Source organism: Carcharhinus amblyrhynchos, chromosome 22 (assembly GCF_965287045.1).
Source record: "Carcharhinus amblyrhynchos chromosome 22, sCarAmb.v2.hapA, whole genome shotgun sequence".
NCBI lineage: Eukaryota > Metazoa > Chordata > Chondrichthyes > Carcharhiniformes > Carcharhinidae > Carcharhinus > Carcharhinus amblyrhynchos.
In genome coordinates this window covers 38,914,965-38,936,952 of record NC_137345.1, presented here as the reverse complement: position 1 = coordinate 38,936,952, position 21,988 = coordinate 38,914,965, and the positions used below count along the sequence as shown (strand labels likewise).

Genomic DNA, 21,988 nt, shown 5'->3' with positions numbered 1-21,988 from the left:
ACTTTTCAAGACCCACAGGGAGGAGTCCAGTCCTTGAGATTAAAAGGCATGGCAACCAAGCTGGTGACATATATGGGGGAGGCAGTACTGATCTTGGGAATAATTATAACACCTATAAGTTACTGACAGCAATCTGTCCAACTGTCCTTAATTGTAGTCATGGGTCAAAGGCCAAACTTGGTAGGACAAGATTGGCTTCAGGAAATATATGTGAACTGGGTAGAAATATTCAAAATTAATAAAGGGGACTACGTGACATCCTTAGGAAATAGCAGGAAGTATTTCAAAAAGTGGTTGAAATATAAGGCAAGAAAGCCAGAATTTCTGTACATCCAGAGGCTACACCAAAACTTTACAGAGCAAGACCCATACCCTACCAACTACGTGGTCTGATGAAACTTCACATCGCTGCCACTTACAACAGCTCTATATAAATGCGAAGACTAAGATGAAAAGGTTAGCAGATCTGGGCATTATCAAGCTCGTACAGTTTGTGGAGTGCGTAGCACTCATTGTGCTGATACTTAACCCAGATAAGACTATGAATATGTGAGGGCTCTAAATTCAAATTTGTGGGGACTAAAATTTGAATATGTGGGCATTATAACCTAACAGTGATTAAGGTGGCAAACCTAAAATAGAGGACTTGTGCGCCAAGCTAGCTTACACTCAGTTAGACATGAGTTATGTGTACCAGCAGCTGGAACTAGATGATGCATCCAGGGAGTTCATCACTATTAACACATATAATGGTACACCTGACTGCCTTTTAGTTGTGCAATCTTTCAACGCACAATGGAGATTATATTGTATTACAAGATTTACTAAAGGTAATTTTATTTGGATGATGTGCTAATCACAGGGGGCACAGAAGAGGAGCATATAACCCTAACCCTAACCAACCTGGAGAAGGTTTTAAAACATTTATAGAAAGCTGGAGTAAGGTTAAAGAGAATGAAATGCAACTTTAAATCAAATGAGGTAACTTATTGGGGTTTAGAGAGACGGATAAGGGGTGCATTTGATGGAAGATAAAATTTGGACCATGAAAGAAACACCTGCCCAGAATAATGTGTCAGTGCTAAAATCTTTGCTTGGAATGGTAAATTATTATGGAAGTGCCAGGTTCACATTTATATAGAGCTGTTGTAAGTGGCATTGATGTGAGTTTTCGCCAGACCCAGCTCAGTATTCGGTGTGGGTTAAATATCTGGCAGCTTGTCTTGAGGGATTCTCAAGTATGTCTGCTGCCCCCACTTCAGTGCTTTCCACCAGAAACCATAGATGGACGGGGATATCCACTGCTTACTGAAGTCCAGGTCTGAGGCCTTCAAGTCAGGCAACCCTGACTTATACAAGAAATCCACATACAATCTATGGAGATCCAATGAAGATGTTCTAGAGACAGTACCAGACCAAGCTAGAGTCGCAGGCTAGCCACACAGACTCCTGTTAACTATGGCAAAGTCTTCAAAAACAAAACAGGCTTTGAAGTGAAGGTGTGTAGAATCACTGGCACCAATGCACCCCTCCCCGATGAGCTCAATGCATTCTATGCCTGTTTTGAGCAAGAGCACACCCTCCACCCCGGAAGCCTTGGACAAACCTCTATCCGAGCTCATCATTGCAGATCTCTGAGCAGCCTTCTCAAAGGTCAAGCCATGGAAAGTGACTGCCTTAGATGGGGTACCTGAATGAGCACTCAGATCCTGTGTGAACCAACAGCTGGAGGTTTTTTGCAGACATCTTTAACCCTCTTTACACCAATCTGAGATCCTATCTGCTACTCCTGTACCAAAGAAAAGCTAAACAGCATGCCTGAGTAGCTCTGATATCCATCATTATGAAGTGCTTCAAAAAGTTAGTCATGGCACAGATTAACCCCGGTCTCCTAGACTGCCCTGATCCACTTGCTGCAAAAGGTCCATAACAGAAGCCATCTTCCTGGCCCTACACTCAACCCTGGAACACCTAGATAACAAAGACACTTATGTCAGACTCCTGTTTTGACTACAGCTCAGCCTTAAACACCATTATTCCTATAAAACTCATCTCAAACTCTGTGGTCTAGGGCTCAGCAGCTCCCTCTGTGATTGGATCCTAGAATCAGTAAGGATTGGCAACAACACCTCCTTCACGATTATCCTCAACCACAGTGCCCCACAAGGCTGTGTCCTCAGCCCTTTACTATACTCCTTATACACTGATGACTATATGGCCAAATTCCCCTCCAACTCAATTTTCAAGTTTGCTGATGACACCACCATTGTGGGTCAGATCTCAAACATTGATGAGATGGAATGCAGGAAAGAGATAGAGAATCTGGTGAACTGGTATGATGACAATAATCACTCCCTCAATGTCAGTAAAATGAAGGAGTTAGTTAAAGACTTCAGGAAGCATAGCAGAGGACATGCCGCTATCTACATTAATGAAATTAAGTGGAAATGTTTGACAGCTTCAAGCTTTTAGGAGTCCAGATCACCATCCTGGTCATTCCACGCTGACACCATAGTTACGAAAGCCCATCAACCGCTTTAATTTCTTAGGAGGCAAAGGAAATTTGGCATGTCTGCTAAGACTGTCATCAACTTTTACACATGTACCATAGAAAGCATCCTTTCTGGTTATATCTTGGTATGGCTCCTGCTCTGTCCAAGACAGCAAGAATGAAGCCCAGTCCATCATGCAAACCAGCCTCCCATCCATTGACACTGTCTACACTTCCCGCTGCCTCAGCAAAGCAGCCAGCATAATTAAGGACCCCACGCACCCCACACATTCTCTCTTCCACCTTCTTCCGTTGGGAAAAAGATACAAAAGTCTGAGGTCATGTACCAAATGACTCAAAAACAGCTATCGAAGAAATGGTTTTATCTTCTCCAAATAAGTCTAATATGGTTTATGATCAATAATTATGGTAATGCAACTCCAAATAGTGCAAAGTATGCTGCTCTCATCAGTGCCACAAGAAATTATCTTTGCCTTGAATTTCCTGCAGAAATTATCTTTGCCTCGAATTTTCTTGGCACATTACCGTGTTGTCACAACAGATCAAATGCTGGACTCAGAAAGATCCAATATTGTCGGGAATGAAGTATATGGTTCTTCATGGCATTATGACAGGAAGTCTGAAGAATTAAAACTTTTTCAAACAAAGAAGGATGAGTTGAGCTGTGGCGATGGTGTCCTTTTGTGGAATGGTCGTTCTCACTCCTGGCAGGAAGTTATTATCGTTATTATACAGCACCCACCCAGGGATATCTGAGATGAAAATGTTGGCTTGCAGCTGTTTGTGCTGACCCGGGTTAGGTGCAGAAAATGAGAGCATGTTTGAACTGTGCAACTAATGCAGCCCGGATGCATACTTGGGAGAGGCTAGGTCACCAGTGGGTGTGGTTCCACTTTGATTTTGTAGGTCCATTCTTGGACACAATGTTCTTACTTATCATGGACACAATCAAATGAATAGACATCTATGAAATGAAGTCCATGACTTCTTGTGCAACAGTAGAAACGTTGAGGCAAATTTTCACCACCCATGGTTTGCTAGAGATGTTGGTTCTGGACAATGGGGCAGCATTCACCAGTGAGGAGTTCTAGCATTTTATATTGTCAAATTACATGAATCACAAATATACCACACCTTACCACTCTCCTCAAATGGACTGACTGAGGGCTATGCTAAAAGCAACCACCAACACCCCTATAGACCAAATTAGCCCATTTCCTCCTCACATAGCCATCAGAGTAAATGCTGCCAACTTGCTGTATGATCTGGTATATCCTAAAAATGTTGGGACTGGTCAGAGTTAGGTCCCAGGTGTTGAGGAAGGGTCAGAATTTCAATACATTTAAATATAATTGTGGACTTCCCAGTTGTGTCACCCTTCACAGTCATGTGGGCAAGGTTTCCAAATTCTTTTCAAAAAGGAGAACCAGGTGAAGAGAATCCCCTTGAGGTACACAGGTACATATAGCCCCTGGGGAGTGAAAGACACGCCAGTTTGTACCCTGATATTACTCTCAGCTTTGACCCCTGGGCGCCCCGATCTCAGAATTCTCAGCTGCCAACCTTTTCTGTCCCCAGTCTGCCAGTGTGATGGCGTGGACCATGTCTGCAGATTTTATCGGCCAGAATGCTGGATTATCTGGAGAAAAAAGGGCTTTGCAGCCTGTGAACTACATGCTGGTTTTCTTGCCTCAACCGACACTCTGTGCAGAGAACAAAAAGTTCTGCCTATTGGTTGGGGGAACGAGGGGATTGTCCACCCTTGTTTTTGGCAGGTGAGAATGGCACTGGGGGCTGAGAAATTAGCATGAGTTCCAAAATGGCCTTGTCGCTGGCAGCATTTCCATTATACATCCACAGTGTACTGTTCCCCAACATAGGATCTCCCATCAGCGGGATTTACAACAGATTTTGTCAACAGGGAATCATTAAACACAACCTACTGAGATGTACAGCTAAGTTCAGCCCATAGCGGGGAGTGGGTCATGCCCCACAGTACCCTGGAAATCATTGAGGACTTTTCTAGGCCTCCCTGGTCTTGCTATTTGTCGTTCTCCATACCTTTGAACTGGAAAAGACCAAGTCAAGGATTATCATCTAATTCTCCAAACGCTGCTGCATTTTGTCACCTACCTCGTGAAAGTGAAGAAAAATTATGTAGAATGCCTTATTGAGGCCTCCTACTTCATCCATATTTATACTCCCTGTTTGTCCCTCCAGGGAGCTCCCCAGGAAATTCCTTGACAATGTAAAGAGTTTGGGGCTTTCATGTTACATGAAAAATAGAAGAAAGGGCTGAAAACTGAATGTTCCTCCGATTTAAAGAAGACAATCATCCTTTTTAATATTTTTGAATGAGATGTGGGCAAAATTGGCAAACCAGAGCTTGTTGCCCATCCTTAATTGCTCTTGAACTGAATGGCTTGCTAGGGCATTTCAGTGAGCATTTAAGAGTCCATTACACTGCTTTTGGCATGGGGACCTGGAGTGACCAGGTAAGTACTGCAGAATACCATCTAAAGAGATTTTGTGAACCAGTGGGATTTTGCAATAATTTACAATAGTTTCATGGTCATCATTACTGAGGCTAGCTTTCAATTCCAGATTTTATTAATTAAATTCAAATTGTACCGGCTGCTATGATGGGATTTAACACATATCCCTGGGTCTCTGGATTACTAGTCCAGTTACATTATCACTATGCCACCATTTCCCCATTTTGATTTGTATTCTTGCTGAGCAAATGCATATGAAGAAAAGAAAATATATTATTTAGCTTTTAATATAGAAATGATGGCTAAAAAAGTTGAACAAGTATTAAACATTAAATAATACAAATAATTTTCAAAATAGTTATTTGTGGCAATGTTGTTGATTGCTTTTTGCTTCTTCTGAATGTTTTTAATAAGAGATTGAATATAATAATCTGGAAATTCAGTAGTTTGCATATTGTTTAAGGATTCCAGACTTTAGACCACGAAGATCAGATCGCATTGCTAAAAGGTTCCACTGTTGAAGTGATGTTCCTCCGGTCTGCACAGCTGTATAACCAGCGCTTCACACAGATTAGTCACCAATTTATCCAAGGTGAGTCACAGGGGATTCAAATAAAGATTGGTGGGTACACATTTTAGGAAAAAAAGGAAACACAACAAGTGCCCACAAACATAAATGGAATAATGATTAGATGATCTATTTTAATGATATTGGTTGAGGATACCAGACTCCCTGCTCTTCTTTGAACATTGCTATGATTTTATATTCACCTGGGAGAATGATACTCAGTTTTGTGACTCACCTAAAAACAGAAAACCCTCAGTATTTAACTAGAGTCAGCATAGACCTCATGCTCTGGTATCCGGAGTGAGACATGAACCCAGAATCTTTTACAAAGATACAAAGATACAAAGAACAACCCAGCATGGGAAACAGGCCCTTTGGCCCAACAAGCCCGCGCCGCTATTTCAACAAAGCATTTTCCTACACCTACCCTGCCCCGTGTGTATGTGAGTGGTACCCCTAATGTCGCCAGATTCGGGGGAGAATAGTGTAGGGTCAATTTGGAGTGTAGGGTCAATTTGGCTTAGATCGAGTGTTACCCATTTAGCAATAGCTAACACTGCATGTTAATATCTATCAATGAAAACAATTTGGGAAGAGGAGTACTTGCCAAATCAAAGCAATCACTTTTTTTCTAGACATTTCATCTCCGAAGAGCTATCCAAAGCTTTATGACATATAAATTCTGAGAACCACAAATTTTAGTGAGAAGCTGAGAAAAAAACAGGGTTAGTAGAGAAATAGTTTTGGGAAAATTAATGGGATTGAAGGTGGATAAATTTCCAGCGCCTGATAATCTTCATTCCAGTGTAATTAAGGAAGTGGCCCTAGAAACAGTAGATCCATTGGTGGTCATTTTCCAAAATTCTTTGGGCTCTGTAATGAAGGGTATCTCTGTTGAATTGGAGGGGAGCTAATGTAAGCCTACTATTCAAAAAGGGAGATAGAGAGAAAATAGGGAATGATAGACCAATGAGCCTAGCATTGGTGCTAGGGAAGTTGCTAGAATCCATTATCAAGAATTTCATAGATCAGCATTTTGAAAGCAGTGGTATGAGCAGACAAAGTCAGCATGGATTTACGGAAGGGATATCAAACAACTCGTTTTCCCTGCTTCAGAATTGCTTTGTTTTTGTTGATGTTTAAGTATTCACATACCAAAAGCAAATTAGGAAGTATTTTAGTTATGTTGTGGAATGCAGATGGTTGCCATATGGTATCAGGCTATACCTCATTGGAACTCCCTCTTTCCAAATGATTCGTTCCTTTTGTTTTACAGATACTGATCATTTTTCCACACTCTCTGGGTGTTGCCATAACCAGTGTTTTGAAGAGCATATTCCAGCTGTTATGATGGAGCAGTCCCATCTGGATGAAGTCTCAATTATAGTTCCAAATTGCACGCTAGGTACTATCTTTCTATACAATTACTGCATTGCAATAATTGTGATGAAGACAATTACAACACACCTGATTGCATTTTCCTTTTTGAACTCAAGGAGAAATTGTGCAGGTCTGGGATATTATTTGGGGACAGATAAATGCAAGTTTAATATTCTCAATGAATAGAGGTAACATATGACAAGTATACAATAAGGGCAGGGATTGTGTGTATTCACAGCAATGAAATCCTGATAACTAAACACATGATCCATTAAGAAAGAGAAAATACTGGAGATGCTGGAACTTTGAAATAAAAACTGAAAATATTGCAACTACTCAGCAGATCTAGCAGCATCAGTGCAGGGAGACACAGTTAATGTTTCAAGCCATTGCTAAATCATCAGAACTAGGCAAAGTTAAAAATGTAATAGATTTTAATCAAATACCAAAGCAGTGAAGCACTAAAAAAAGCAAAATGGAAAGTCCTAAAGGGGTTGGAAAGCAGAGGAGATTAAATAACAAAGGGAATGAAGGTGTAAGACCAAGGGAGACAACTGAACATACAAAAGATAGGTCTGGTGGAGGTATAAATGAAAAAAAGCAAAATCATTATCAACAGCTGCCATTTGGGAAAAAATAGGGGCAGAGGTTATGATCTGAAGTCTGGAAGGCTGCAAAGTAATTCATCACAAATTTACAATGAGCTTCTTTGCAAAAGGGTAGAAAGCCAAATATGGAGAGGCCAGGGTGAGTGGGCTGAGACTCAAAATTACAAGCGAATTACAAACTCAAGGTTACGGTTGCAATGGAATCAGTGGGCGTGACCTTATAATCTTGTTGTTCAGCAATGCGATGTGGTAAGATTGGGCAAAAAGATGAAAAATCAGGTTCATGCCCAAATTTTTGCTCTCCCTGATCGTACCGGACCTGTTTTGCTGACAAAATTGACTTTGCACCCAGAAATTTATGACACAGAAGGAGGCTGTTTGGACCTTCCATTTCTGGAGATACGCTATCAACTAATATTCACTACAAATCCACAGACACCCATAGCTAACTTGACACAAGCTCTCACACCCTGCTTCCTGTAAGTACTGACCAATAATCCAGTTTCTCTGGGCGGAATTCTCCCAGGCCCCAGCCAGTATTCTTGATGGCAAGCATGGTGGGAGAACATGGCTGCAGGCCCAGAAATCAATGTCACAATAGCATGAATTTACAGAGCGGATATTTCACTGGTTTCTGCCATGGTGGATCAGAAAAACCAGCAGTCTAATGTGTATGTCATTTATAGGGATGCAGATCTCACAAGAGGTTATTGCAGAAGGTCAGGGGACATGGAGTTGGGGGTAGGGTGTTAGCGTGGATAGAGGATTGGTTGTCAAATAGGAGGCAGAGAGTGGGGGTCAATGGGTGCTATTCGGATTGGCGAATGGTGACGAGTGGAGTGCCCCAGGGGTCGGTGCTGGGGCCTCAGCTATTTACCATTTATATAGATGATCTGGAGGAGGGAACCGAGTGTATGGTGTCGAAATTTGCTGATGACACCAAGATTGGGGGAACGGCAAATTGTGCGGAGGGTGTGGAGAGTCTGCAGAAGGATCTAGATAGGCTGGGCGAATGGGCCAGGAAATGGCAAATGGAATTTAATGTTGGCAAGTGTGAGGTGGTCCACTTTGGTAGGAAGAATGGTAGGAAGGATTATTACTTACGGGGCGAAAAACTGCAGCAGGCGACGGTGCAGAGGGACCTCAGGGTCCTTGTGCATGAGTCGCAAAAACCCAGCTTGCAGGTGCAGCAGGTGGTCAGGAAGGTGAATGGGATGCTGGCCTTCATAGCAAGGGGGATTGAATATAAAAGTAGGGAGGTCTTGCTGCGGCTGTATAGGGCATTGGTGAGGCCAAGCTGGAGTACTGTGTGCAGTTTTGGGCGCCGTACTTACGCAAGGATATTTTGGCCTTGGAGGGAGTGCAGAGGAGGTTTACTAGGCTGATGCCGGAGTTGAGGGGGTTGAGCTATGAGGAGAGGCTGAATAAACTAGGCTTGTACTCGTTAGAGTTTAGAAGAATGAGGGGAGATCTCATTGAGACGTATAAGATGATGAACGGGATGGATAGGATAGAGGTGGAGAGACTCTTCCCGCTCAGAAGGGATAGTAGGACTAGGGGGCACAGCCTCAAGATAAAGGTGGGGCGGTTTAGAATGGAGTTGAGGAGGAACTTCTTCAATCAAAGGGTGGTGAATCTCTGGAATTCTCTGCCCGTTGAAGTGGTGGAGGCTGCCTCGCTAAATATTTTTAAGACGCGGGTTGATGGGTTTTTGATAAGAGAGGGGATTAAGGGTTATGGGGAGAGGGCGGGAATGTGGAACTGAGCCACGACAGATCAGCCATGATCTTATTGAATGGTGGGGCAGGCTCAAAGGGCTAGATGGCCTACTCCTGCTCCTATTTCTTATGTTCTTATGTTCTTATGAAGGCCTATAAGATGCTTTATGGTGCCAGTAGTAAAAGCATTGTCATGAAGCATGTTTCAAACAATGTGGCATGCAGATGTTGGACTCATCTGAACAATGCCCAGGGTTGCCGCCAGAGTTCAGGATGGAGGCCATCCACAATGCCAGATCCTGGAACATCAGAGCAGGTGGACCTTCTAGATTAAGTGTTCTGGAGGTTGTCCATCGTCCAGCTTCAGAATATTCCTGGAGATCCATCTTCTTTCTCAGAAGGTCAATTTTTTTCTTCAATAGTGGATCAGTGATATTGGATGCCTTTTCAATAAGGCATCTGGACATGAGTACATGTGAACAGTATGCTTTGTCTGTATAGGGCACAAGAAACAATAATTTTCACTGTATCCTAATATATGTGACAATAATAAATCAAATCAAGGCAGGCCCTGCCACTAAATATAGCATAAAGCACCCAAATAAATAATAACTAAGGTCAGGGCAGGAAGATTGGCATTTCTTTCTGCTGGCCACCACAGCAGGAAACATTTCACCTTCCTGTTTCCTTCCATAGCACTTAGGGGATTTTCACAGTAACTTCATTGCAAAATTGTAAGCCTACTTGTGATACTAATAAATAAACTAAACTGAAAAACTTAGTTTCAAAATGGGAGAATTCCATCCTCCTTCAACGTCATCACTGTTCTGGTGACACAATTTTCCACACTAGCCCATCCGATATGTATTCCTTTTTCCTCAACCAAGGATTCCCACCCAGCATGGCTGACAGGGCCTTCCATCATGTTCAATCCAAAGTTAAAAGTTTAGTTATTAGTCACAAAGTAAGGTTTACAGTAACGCTGCAATGAAGTTACTGTGGAATTCCCTAGTCGCCATATTCCGGTACCTCACCAGCATGTCTTTCCGTTTGTGGGAGGAAACTGGGGCACCCGGAGGAAGCAGACACGGGGAGAACATGCAAACTCCACACAGACAGTCACCCAAGCTGGGAATCAAATCTAGGTCCATGGCACTGTGAGGCAGTAGTGCTAACTGCTGTGCCATTGTGCTGCCCATTTTACCCACTTCTGCCCTGATCTCTTCCCCTCCCTATTCCCTTATCTTTACATTCCACCCCACCAGCCTCCATAGTCAACAGATCATTCTGCTATTTTCATCAACTCCAGCTTGATATCATCACCAAACATATTTCCCCTGCCGCCTTTTTTCAGCTTTTCAAACGGACTATTCCTGATGCAACATCTTGGTCTACTTTTCAGTCATTCCTAACAGTCTCTCCCTCCCTTAAAGCACCTTTCTATGCAATTGCAGGAGATGCAACACTTGTCCATTTACCTCCTCATTTCTCCACCGTCCAAGATCCCAAACACTCCTTCCAAGTTTAGCTGTGATTTATTTGCCCATCTTTAAATTTACTATATTGTATTCACTGCCCACAATGTAGACCCCTCTCCACTGGGGACACCAAATGAGGATTGGGTGATTGTTTTGTGGAATACCCCCATTCATCGATAGTGTTGACCCTGAGCTTCTTAATATTTACCATTTTAATTCCCCACCTTATTTCCACTCTGACCATTCTGTCCTTGGCCTGCTGAAGTGTCCAATGAAGTTCAACATCTTGCCAACCAGAAAATGGCACATTTATGCCTATCCACTGTTTCCTGTTAGCCAGCCGTTCTTACATCTATTTCAATATGTTACCCCCTACACCGTGAGCTTTCCTTTTCCACATTAACCTTTGATGTGGAAATGTCTTACGGAAATCTAAGTACAGCAATTATCTACAGCAAATGTTACTTCTTCAAAGAACTCTAATAAATTAGTTAAACATGATTTTCCTTTCATATAACTGTGTTGATTCTGCTATTTTACTTTGAATTTTTTTAAGTGCCTTGCTATATCTTTAATAATAGTGTCTAACATTCCTCCTATGAAAATTATTAAGCTATCTTGCTGTATTATTATTTATTTACAGTTTTGTGTACATCTCAGTAATTCTGCACATGGTTAAATTCTGCTTCCCTCCAGATCTCTGTTACATGTTATGCAGCATTGTATCATAGTTACATCAACTTTGGGTACTTCTGATGTTAACCGTTTACTCTTTAATATCCTGTATAATTTCTTGACCACTTTATCTACCTCTCTTCCTGCCTTTGGGGATATATGCTTATGCTGTCCAAGATTCATCTGATCTTTATTCTTTTTAGTATCTCACTACCTATTGAATGTTACCTTGCACTGTTTGCCCTCCACGAGTGCCATTATCCAAAGATTTTAACATAAATTTTTAGTTCAAGTTTGCACAATGATTTGACATTAAAAGTTTAAACTTGGAATGAATTTGGTATCAAATTTGAATGTACTCTCAGCCGTATGTATCTGCTGCCCACTGGCTTTCCAGATGATCGCAGTTGTGGGTTTGAATGGTGCTGCCTAAGAAACCTTGTTAAGTTTCTCCAGTGCATTTTGTAGATGGTCTACAAAATGCACTGGAGAAACTATCATCTGGAAAGCCAGTGGGCAGCAGATACATATGAACACCTGGAGGTTCTTCTCCAAGTCACCCAACATTCTGACTTGAAAATTCTTCACTGTTGGTGGGTCAAAATACAGTAAATCCCTCCTTAACAGCACTGTGGGTGCTACACATTAGGGACTGCAGCAGTTCTAGAAGGCAGTTCACCACCAACTTCTAAAGGGCCAGTGGGGATGAACAATATATGCTGGTCACGCCAGTGATGCCCACATGCCATAAATAAATTTTTTAAAAAGCTGAATTTATTCAGTTTTTTTAGTCCAAACAAATTGTTCTGCTATATAAAGTATGCTTGACACCACCATCAGATCGCCATTAGTTCTTAATTAATTTTAGTCTCAGGTCTAAACTTTCTACCCACCCACCATCCCAAGGTCTCAGGATCTAAATTCTTCCCCCCTTCAATCCCAGGGTCTAAACTCCCTTCCTCCAGTCTCTAATCTCTTCCCCTCACTTGCTCTCTCCATTTAGTATTCAGGCCTTGCTTCTCGCCAAGTTCTTGACCATGCTGCCCAAGTTGCTCTCCTGATGTCCCTCAAAGTCACCGCTTTCAGAACTACCCCTTGACCTCTCTTGAAACCCCTAATCCCCAATTTCCCCATCAGACATCTCATTGCCATGGGCTGCAATACTCCTGTGCAATGTCAAAGTTACAGTCTGAGCACCTGGAAAAACTCATTTTGTGTTTTCAGGCAGTCCTCTGAGTGGAAGTCTCCAGCTTGGGAGGGGGTAAAGAGGGAGGCAAATGAGGGGTGAAGAAAATGAGGAAGAGAGTAAACTGAGGAAGGGGAAAGGAGGAGGAGAGGAAGGGGGAATGGGGAAGTGTAAAGAGGAGAGGGAGCAAAGGAGGAGGGTACAGCAGAGATAGGGTGGAGGGGAGGAGGTAAAGCAGGAGAGGGAGATGAATAACAGAGCGGGAGAGAAGAGGGGGAGACATCGAGAGGGATTTGGGGACAGAGGAAGAGAACTAATGCAAGCTGAAGGAAAGGGGGAAATGGGACATTTTTTCTGGTTTATATTTACGTTCATAATCGTGGTTTGGGATAATTGATGACATTGATGTCAGTGACTGTGTTAAATAATAGCTAAGTGACTGTTTTGATTGCAATTGATGGTAAATGACAGCTAGATGATTGCTTTTGAGTGCAGTTGATGTTACATGAATGTTGTTAGGTGCAAATGATATAAAACTTCTAAAGTGGGGACATAACCTCACTTTTTTTCCAGATTGAATTCCATTTACCATTTTTCTACTCACCTGCCCAACATATTAACACCTTCCTGCTATCTACATCTTCCTTCCACAGTATAAATTGTATGGCCAAATTATAGATCATCTTCTTAATCATGACCCCATGTTTAAGTTTAAATCATTGATAAAGGACCTGCTGAGTCTGGCAAAAACCCATAGAAATAGCCCTCCAGTCATAAAAATACCCATTGAGAATATTATTTCCTGCCAATGAGCCAATATTGGGAGTAAATTTAATAAATGTGAATTACTGCTGATAATGGAATCTGAAACCAGAAGAGAAATGCTGGAAAATCTCAGCAGGTCTGACTGCCTCTGTGAGGAGAGAAAAGAGCTGATGTTTCAAGTCCAGATAACCCTTTGTCAAAACTGAAAAAGTTTTGGGATCAAATGTGTCACTTTGCCCTGGATCACATGGGCTTTTACTTTTCTGATCAGCTTGGCATGTGGAACCTAATTAGAGGCCTTGCAAAACTCGATGTAGAATGCACTATCCACACTAATCATCCTTGTTATTACTGTAAAAAGTTCAATCATATTGGTCAGATGAAACTTTCGCTTAACAAATCCTTCCTGACTGTTCTTGATTAATCTGTGCTGTTCTAACTAATGATTAATACTGTTCCTAGAAATAGTCCCAGTAATTTTCCCACCACCTGATAGGCCTGTAATTATTGGTCTATTGTTTTCCCCCCTTTTAAACAACAGTATAATGCTAGAAGACTCTCAGATGCCTAACACATACCTGTAACCAGAATGGATTGGAAAGTGATGGTCAGAACTTTCTCCATTTTCTCACTTGCTTCCCTTAACAGCCTGGAACACCTGCTTCTTGGCTTTGGAATTTATCTGCTTTGAAAGATGTTAAAACTCTTATCTCAGTATGCCTATCCCATTCAATATTTCACACTGCTCTTCCTTAACTACAATATATTCACCCCTCTTTTATAAAGACAGATGCAAGTATCAGTTTAGAAGTATCAATTTAGAAGTCTTCCATCTCCAGGCACAGGTTAATTTTTCGGTTTGAAATGTCCTACATTTTTCTTCATTACTCTCAGACTCTTTATTGATAAAGCATATTTTTCCTTGAATTTTCTTGCCAGCATTTGTTCTCCTAATTTCTCTTATTAATTTCTTGCACTTTTCTATACTCCTCTAGGCTTTCTGCAGTATCGAGCACTCACTGACAAAACCTCCCTTCTTGCATATTCTTACTCTCTAAGCTCTTTGACATCCAGGGGGCTCTAGATTTTGGAGCTCCACCCTTTTTTTATGAGAACATATTTATTATGAAGTCTTTTACTGTCACCTTGAATGTTTCTCATGGTTTTGACACTTGTTTATTCTTACTTGGCTATTTACAGTCCACTTTTGCTAGATTACATCTCAGGTTCATAAAATTAGTCTTTCCCCAAGTCATTCACCATCTTGACTTGGAAATATATCACTGTTCCTTCATCATTGCCAAATCAAAATCCTAGAACTCCCCATCTAACAAGAATGTATCTACATTATACAGACTGGAGGTGGCTTGCCATCATCTTCTCAAGAGCAATTGGGATGGACAAAAAGTGGTGGTCTTGTCAACAATGTTCACATCCCATGAAAAATAGGACAATGAGTTTTTTTTGTTCTGGTCTATCCTTGTCATTTTCCATAACTACACTAAATCTAACTGAATTACGATCACTACCTCAAGTGTGCTCTTCCATTGATACCCCATACACAAGTCCAACTTTATTTCCTAAAACTAAATCGAGAAGTATCCTTATCTTGGTGACTGCGCTATGCACTAATTAAAAGGCAGTTTGAATGAAGATGTTTTTGCAAAGCAGTCACCCAATCTTTATTTGGTTTCCCCAATACAGGGAAGATCATACTGTGATTAGCAAATACATTATGCTAAAGTGAAACCCAATGCGGTACAGAGAAAGACCAGCCTGAGTGCAGGAAAGGGATGAATGATCTCATCCACTTCACCAGGTTAATTTAAACTTCTTCTCACTACAACCTCACACTCCCATAAGGATATCATGTAGTCCAAAGGATAGAATCCACAAGGATGTCAACAGATGGCTCATCAACACTAAACATGTCATAGCCATTCAAAGCTGAACATCTCATGTAAAGATCCTGCACAAATAGCATCTTAATGCCTTACAGGGGAGGGCTCAGCACACACAACAGGCATGCAAGCTTCTGAATCGTGTTTTCATTCATAGGGCTCACATTCCATTCATCTGTCTTTAAACAAGACAAGATGGCCCTCAACAAGAGGGAGAGACCCCAGGCCAGAGGTGGAACCCTGAAGTTCAGAATCTCACCCCATTCAACGAGCAGACTGCAGGGGAATACACTGGCTATGTCTGTGTGGAAGGCAATGTCAGCCTCCCCCGACAATCCAGTGAGGAAACTCAAATAATACAGTGCCAACGTGCAGGCAATGTCTGAGTGATGTGTAATATATGAGCAAATCACTAATTTTCTCTCCTCTCAATTTGATGTACCTGCAAGAAAAGGGGAAGAATATCATCCTCCATTCGAGGAAGCCACAACACCTCGGGCATCTAGGAGGAGGAAGAAATAAGAACATGCAAATTAGGAGCAGGAGTAGGTCACTCAGTCCCTTGAGCCTAATTACCATTCAGTCAGATCAAGGCTAATCTAATTGTAACCTCAACTCCACATTTCCACCCATCCCAATTACCTATCACCCTCTTACTTGCTAAGAATCTACCTATCTCTGCCTTAACAATATTCAGAGACTTTGCTTCCACTGGATTTTGATGAAGAGAGTACCAAAGACTCACAACACTTGTAAAACAAAATCCTCAACTCTTTCTTAATTGGGTGTTCCCTGATTTTTAAACAGTGATCCTAATTCTAGATTATCTGACAAGTGGACATATTCTGTCTACATCCACCCTGTCGAGAGCCTTATGGATCTTGTATGTTTCAATCAAATCATTTCTTACTCTCCTAAACTCCAGCAGATACAAAGAAAGCCAGTCTAACCTTTCCTGATAAAACAATCTGTCCATTCCAGATATTAGTTTAGCAAGCCTCTCTGAATTGCTTCCAATCCATCTACATTTTTCCTTAAATAAGGAGGCAAATTCTGTAGACAAATGTGGTCTCACCAATGTACTGTATAACTAAAGTGTATCTCCCTTTGTATTCTATTCCCCTTGCAATAAATGATAAATTTCTCTTAGTTTTCCTAATTACTTGCTTTACGTGTATACTAGCCTTTTGTGATTCAAATACTAGGACACTCAGATCCTTCTGCATCTCAGAGCTCTGCATTACTGCCAAAATGGACAATTTCACATTCATGCACATTGTACTCCATTTGCCAGATTGTTTCCCATTCCTATCCATCTCCTTTTGTAATGCCATTATGTCATCTTCACAATTATTTCCCTGCCTATCTTTGTATTATTAGCAAGTTTAGCTACCGTACCATCAGTCCTTCAGCAAGGTCAATTATATAAATTGTAAAAGATTGAGGCCCCAGCACTGATCCCTATGGCACACTTATTGTTACATCTTTCCAACCAGAAAATGATCCATTTGTGCCTACTCTCTGTTTCCTGTTAGCTAGTCAACTTTCTATCCATGCTAATATGTTACCCCCTATACCATTAGTCTTTATTTACTGCAATAACCTTTGTGATGGCACATTAGCAAATGTCTTCTGGAAATCTAAGTACAGTAAATTGACCAGTTTATCCATAGCACATGTTATTTCTTCAAAGAACTCCAGTAAATTGGTTAAACATGATTTCTCTAACAAAACCATGTTGACTCTACCTGGTTAAATTGAGCTCATTTAAGTACCTTGAAATAACATCTTTAATACGATATCTAACATTTTCCCTATTACAGATTTTAAGCCAACTGGCCTGTAGTTTCCTGCTTTCTGACATTCTGCCTTTTTAAATAAAGGAATTACATTCGCTATTTTTCAATCCAATAGAACCTTTCCTGAATTCAGGGAATTTTGGAATTTTGGAATGTTAAAACCAACACACCAAATATCTCATTAGCCACTTATTTTAAGATCCTAGGATGAAGTCCTTCGGGATCCATGGACATGTCAACCCCACAGCTTCAACAATTTGCTCAATATTACATTCTTCATGATTACTTTTTTTCTTGAGTTCTTCCCTCCCTTCCATTTCCTGATTTATAGCTATTTCTGGGATGTTACTTATATCCTCTACAGTGAAGACCAATGTAAAGTATCTGTTCAATTCAGGTGCCATCTCTTTTTTCCCATTATTAATTCCCTAGATTCACTTTCTAAGGACCAACGCTCACTTTGTTAACTCTTTTTAACTACCTATAGAAACACGATCTGTCTTTATATTTCTAGTTAGCTTTCTCTTGTACTGTAATTTTCCTTCCCTAATAATCTTTGTTTTTTCAAATGATTCTCCCCAATCTCCTGACCTGCCACCCATCCTTGCATAATTTTAAGTTTTTTCCTTAAGTTTGATACTGTCTTAATTTTTTTTAATTTAACTACAATCGTGGATTCTGTCCTTGAAATTTTTCTTTCCGATTTGAACTTACCTATTATCATTTCTTAAATATCCCTTTAAATATCTGCCAACACATTTCTATTTACCTATCCTTTAACCTAAATTGTCAGTTCATTTTAACTAGCTCTGCTTTCATACCCCTCATAATAGCCCTTATTTAAATTTAAAATACTAGAGAGTGATTCTCCTATCCCGCTGTGCTAATTTTTCAGCCAAGTGGGGTGGGAGAATCATGTGGCAGGCCATGCATAGGATTCGTATGTGCATTCCCGGTACAAGTGCGTCTCCCAGTGCCAGATTTCCAATGCCATCAGATCCGCGCTGGAAACTGACAGGATGAACACTTTAGTAATTTTAATCTTATTTAAATCTGTTTTGAATGTAATTAGCGGGTCCAGGGCTGAATTCTCTGGGCCCCCTAGCTTCTCCCATCCTGCCAGAGTGTTTCACTCAAGCGGGGTTTACAGTCAGTCCTCGCTATCAGGAAACTATCAGGACACCCCGTTAGAGTAAAGGGGGGGGGGGGCAATTGAGGCCTCCCAGAGGGTTAGACAGCAGGGGGTAGTGCCCCATGAGCATTGGCAGTGCCATTTGTGCCCCTGCACTGTAAAAGGGACAAAGTGCCAATGCCCATGGGAACCTTGGCACTGCCCATCAGACATTGCCTAGGGAACAGGGCCTAAGGGGTGGGGCCTGATGGGGGGGAGCCTGGTGGGGTGATTGATGGAGGTGGGGGGGGGGTTCCTGCTGCTACTCTACTTTGGGATTGTTTGGGGCAGGAGAACATAAGAACATAAGAAATAGGAGCAGGAGTAGGCCATCTAGCCCTTCGAGCCTGCCCCGTCATTCAATAAGATCATGGCTGATCTGAAGTGGATCAGTTCCACTTTCCCGCTCTCTCCCCATAACCCTTAATTCCCTTGTCTGTCAAAAACCTATCTACCCGTGACTTAAATATATTCAGTGAGGTAGCCTCCACCACTTCAACGGGCAGAGAATTCCAGAGATTCACCACCCTTTGAGTGAAGAAGTTCCTCCTCAACTCCGATCTAAACTGCACCCCCCTTATCTTGAGGCTGTGCCCTCTAGTCCTGCTATCCTTTCTAAGCGGGAAGAATCTCTCTACCTCTACCCTATCTATCCCTTTCATCATCTTATACGTCTCTATAAGATCTCCTCTCATCCTTCTAAACTCCAATGAGTACAGACCCAGACTATTTAGTCTCTCTTCATAGTCCAACCCCCTCATCTCCGCTATCAGCCTAGTGAACCTCCTCTGCACTCCCTCCAAGGCCAAAATATCCTTGCGCAAGTGCGGCGACCAAAACTGCACACAGTACTCCAGCTGCGAATGCTACCGGGATAGTTTCCTCGAACAGTGTGTGTTGGAGCCGACGAGGGAGCGAGCTATCTTGGATCTGGTGCTATGTAATGAGGCGGGTAGAATTAGGGACCTTGTGGTGAAGGATCCTCTTGGGGAGAGTGATCATTGTATGGTGGAGTTTCTGGTGCAGATGGAGGAGGACAAAGTGGGTTCCCGGACACGTGTCCTTTGTTTGAATAGAGGGGAGTACGGTAGGATGAGAGAAGAATTGGCGAATGTGGACTGGGGGAGCGCGTTGGAGGGAGGGTCTGTTGAGGAGCAGTGGAGGATCTTTAAGGAGATCTTTCTTGGTGCTCAGCGGAAATTTATTCCGATGGTCAAAAAGGATAGTAGGAGGAGAGGTAATAAGCCGTGGATAACGAAGGAGGTGAAGCAAAGTGTTAAACTAAAAGCGGAGGAATTTAGAGTAGCTAAGAGTAGTGGGCGAGAAGAGGATTGGGAGAGGTTTAAATGTCAACAAAGATTGACAAAGAAGTTGATAAAGAAGGGTAGGAGAAACTATGAAGCTGGGCTAGCGCTTAATATAAAAAAGGATAGCAAGAGTTTTTATAAATATATAAAAAGGAAGAGGCTGGCTAGGGTGAATGTTGGTCCTTTAGAGGATGAGAAAGGGGACCTAGTGGTAGGGGATGGGGATATGGCTAAGGTATTGAATAACTTTTTTGTTTCTGTCTTCACGGAGGAGGACGTGAATAATTTGCCGGATGTTGGCGATGGAAAGGTGGTAGGACTGGAGGGTCTTAATGACATTACTGTTAGTAGAGAGGCGGTGCTCGACAGACTGGAGGGGGCTGATTGTGGACAAGTCCCCAGGACTGGATGGAATGCATCCGAGGGTTCTGAAAGAAATGGCGGAGGTGATAGTGGATGCCTTCGTGGTTATTTTCCAGACGTCGCTAGATTCCGGGGAAGTGCCGGATGATTGGAAAACGGCTAATGTTACGCCGTTGTTTAAGAAGGGTGCCAGGCAAAAGGCGGGGAATTATAGGCCGGTTAGTTTAACGTCTGTGGTAGGTAAAATGTTAGAATCTGTCATTAAGGAGGAAATTGCGAGGCATCTTGAAGGGAATTGCTTGATGGAGCAGACGCAGCACGGTTTCATTAAAGGGAAGTCGTGTCTGACAAATTTACTGGAGTTCTATGAGGATGTGTCTAGGGCGGTGGATAGAGGAGAGCCGGTGGATGTGGTCTTTCTTGATTTTCAGAAGGCGTTTGACAAAGTACCTCACAAGAGGTTATTGCAGAAGGTAAGGGGGCATGGAGTTGGGGGTAGGGTGTTAGCGTGGATAGAGGATTGGTTGTCAAATAGGAGGTAGAGAGTGGGTGGGTGCTATTCGGATTGGCGGATGGTGACTAGTGGAGTGCCCCAGGGGTCGGTTCTGGGGCCTCAACTTTTTACCATTTATATAGATGATCTGGAGGAGGGAACCGAGTGTAGAGTGTCGAAATTTGCTGATGACACCAAGATTGGGGGAATGGCAAATTGTGCGGAGGGTGTGGAGAGTCTGCAGAAGGATCTAGATAGGCTGGGCGAATGGGCCAGGAAATGGCAAATGGAATTTAATGTTGGCAAGTGTGAGGTGGTCCACTTTGGTAGGAAGAATGGTAGGAAGGACTATTACTTACGGGGCGAAAAACTGCAGCAGGCGACGGTGCAGAGGGATCTCGGGGTCCTTGTGCATGAGTCGCAAAAACCCAGCTTGCAGGTGCAGCAGGTGGTCAGGGAGGCGAATGGGATGCTGGCCTTCATAGCAAGGGGGATTGAATATAAAAGTAGGGAGGTCTTGCTGCAGCTGTATAGGGCATTGGTGAGGCCGCAGCTGGAATACTGTGTGCAGTTTTGGGCGCCGCACCTGCGCAAAGATATTTTGGCCTTGGAGGGAGTGCAGAGGAGGTTTACTAGGCTGATACCGGAGTTGAGGGGGTTGAGCTATGAGGAGAGGCTGAATAAACTGGGCTTGTACTCGTTAGAGTTTAGAAGAATGAGGGGAGATCTCATTGAGACGTATAAGATGATGAATGGGACGGATAGGATAGAGGTGGAAAGACTCTTCCCGCTCAAAAAAGACAGTAGGACTAGGGGGCACAGCCTCAAGATAAAAGGGGGGCGGTTTAGAACGGAGTTGAGGAGGAACTTCTTCACTCAAAGGGTGGTGAATCTCTGGAATTCTCTGCCCGTTGAAGTGGTGGAGGCTGCCTCACTAAATATTTTTAAGACGCGGGTTGATGGGTTTTTGATAAGAGAGGGGATTAAGGGTTATGGGGAGAGGGCGGGAAAGTGGAACTGAGCAGCGACAGATCAGCCATGATCTTATTGAATGGCGGGGCAGGCTCGAAGGGCTGGATGGCCTACTCCTGCTCCTATTTCTTATGTTCTTATGTTCTCACCAGTGCCCTGTACAGTTGCAGCAAGACCTCCCTGCTTTTATATTCTATCCCCCTCGCTATAATGGCCAGCATACCATTCGCCTTCTTGATCACCTGCTGCACCTGCAGACTGGGTTTTTGCGACTCACGCATGAGGACCCCCAGGTCCCTCTGCACCATAGCATGCTGCAGCTTTTCGTCCTTTAAATAATAATCCCTCCTACTATTATTTCTGCCAAAGTGGATAACCTCACACTTGCTAACATTGTACTCCATCTGCTAGGTCCTCGCCCACTCGCTCAGCCTATCCATATCCCTCTGCAGACTTTCCACACCCTCCGCGCAATTTGCTTTTCCACTCATCTTCGTGTCATCAGCAAATTTCATCACCCTACACTCAGTCCCCTCCTCCAGATCATCTATATAAATGGTAAATAGCTGAGGTCCCAGCACCGATCCCTGCAGCACT

General features: G+C 42.5%; 1 protein-coding gene across 1 annotated transcript in view; it reads left to right on the top strand.

Annotated features, from left to right (window-relative positions):
- Positions 1-21,988, top strand: part of LOC145356879 (bile acid receptor-like) — a 158,283-nt gene that overhangs the window by 117,873 nt on the left and 18,422 nt on the right. Inside the window, exons 8-9 of the mRNA XM_080209848.1 lie at positions 5,471-5,599; positions 6,852-6,980. Of these exons, the coding sequence (XP_080065974.1) occupies positions 5,471-5,599; positions 6,852-6,980 (258 nt within the window). The remainder of the gene's footprint in view (positions 1-5,470; positions 5,600-6,851; positions 6,981-21,988) is intronic.